The sequence below is a fragment of the Sinocyclocheilus rhinocerous genome, unplaced genomic scaffold, assembly GCF_001515625.1.
Source record: "Sinocyclocheilus rhinocerous isolate Xijiao unplaced genomic scaffold, SAMN03320098_v1.1 scaffold776, whole genome shotgun sequence".
NCBI lineage: Eukaryota > Metazoa > Chordata > Actinopteri > Cypriniformes > Cyprinidae > Sinocyclocheilus > Sinocyclocheilus rhinocerous.
The window spans coordinates 600660-602186 of NW_015647486.1; the positions used below are offsets into that span (position 1 = coordinate 600660).

The 1527-nt window shown below is 39.3% G+C and overlaps 1 protein-coding gene across 1 annotated transcript in view; it reads right to left on the reverse strand.

Annotated features, from left to right (window-relative positions):
* Positions 1–1527, reverse strand: part of LOC107709223 (twist-related protein 2-like) — an 8593-nt gene that overhangs the window by 4851 nt on the left and 2215 nt on the right. Inside the window, exon 2 of the mRNA XM_016513660.1 lies at positions 1162–1271. Within this exon, the coding sequence (XP_016369146.1) occupies positions 1162–1271 (110 nt within the window). The remainder of the gene's footprint in view (positions 1–1161; positions 1272–1527) is intronic.

The following is a 1527-nucleotide window of genomic DNA, read 5'->3' on the forward strand; positions in this document are numbered from 1 at the left end:
GTGTGTATAAGTGGAAACTCCAGAATCTTAAGAGGAGTTTCGCATTTGTGTTGTATTCTCAAAATGGCTATTATCTCACAAATTCTTGAGACAGCATGTTTTTTTATGCATTTAATTTTCATACCATTAACCTGGGGTTGAAATCGTTATTATTATATTTTTTTTCCCCATTTAAACCAATTGACATATGTTTGAAGTTACAAATTCCTATTGCTGAATACCTCGACAAATTTGGACAAATGAAATTGTTAGCATTTAGTCCATTAAAACTGAGTACAACATTTAGATCAGATTATTTCTGCAAATAATTATTAAATGGACAATAAAGTCATTAATATCTAGCACATTGTAAAAATATCCTCCCTCAGACAGTTATCATAAAAGCAATCTGTCTTGTCTGTTTGTTTGTTTGTTTTTTGTCTTTTTTGTATCTTTCTGTTATACAATAAATAAATATACAAACAGTTTGCTTCTAATGCCTGAAGATCTTTAACCAGATATTGAGTCTATCATAAAGTCAAGATAAAAATTAGCACAATACTTGGAAAATTATTATGCACCATTGAACAAACTTTTCATTTATATATGTGCATTTATTTTATTTTATTCATTTTTTTGTTTTTGTTTCATTCTATTGAATTTGCTGTGTAAATGTGATTCTGAAACAGGTTAACTGTTCATCAGACCAATGGCATCAGTTCAGTGGGTGCGAGCTACTCCAGCTGGTTAAAGATCCAGCCACAAAAACAGGTTCTGTTCCAGAGCTACCCAAGCCACAATAAGGGCCAGGAGCCTGAAAAAAACCTTTAGGTGTTAATACCCTTACAGATTAGTATATTAATACAACATCCTCCATACGGAGAAGGCATAGCTCAGCCTTTCGTGGGCCAGGTAGTTACAGCTGGCCAGCTTGGCATCCATCTCATCGCTCTGGAGAACCTGGTAGAGAAAGTCGATGTATCTCGAAGCCAATTTGAGGATCTGAATCTTGCTCAGTTTGTCCGAAGGCAACGTGGGGATGATCTTCCGCAGCGAGGCGAAAGCATCGTTTAGGGACTGCGTGCGCTGCCGTTCCCGGACGTTAGCGATCACCCGTTGCGTGTGGAGGTCCTCGAACGGTTGCCCGGGCACAGGTGACACCGAGCTCACGATGGGCACTAGGGAGGCCGCAGAGGTCGATGAGGAAGGAGGAGAACTCCTCTTGGGCCGCTTGGGGCATGAGGGAGTGAGCGTAGCTGGGCCCTCCAGTGACGTCTTGTCGTCCTGTCCAGCTGGTTAAAGATCCAGCCACAAAAACAGGTTCTGTTCCAGAGCTGCCCAAGCCACAATAAGGGCCAGGAGCCTGAAAAAACCTGTAGGTGTTAATACCCTTACAGATTATTATATTATTAAAAGTAATATCTTAATTTGATGTTTGTTGTAACTGGGTACAGAGCATCCACGATCAGCGCTATTTAAAACAGCATACAGTACAACCTCTGTCTGTATGAATTCTGATATATATATATATATATATATATATATATA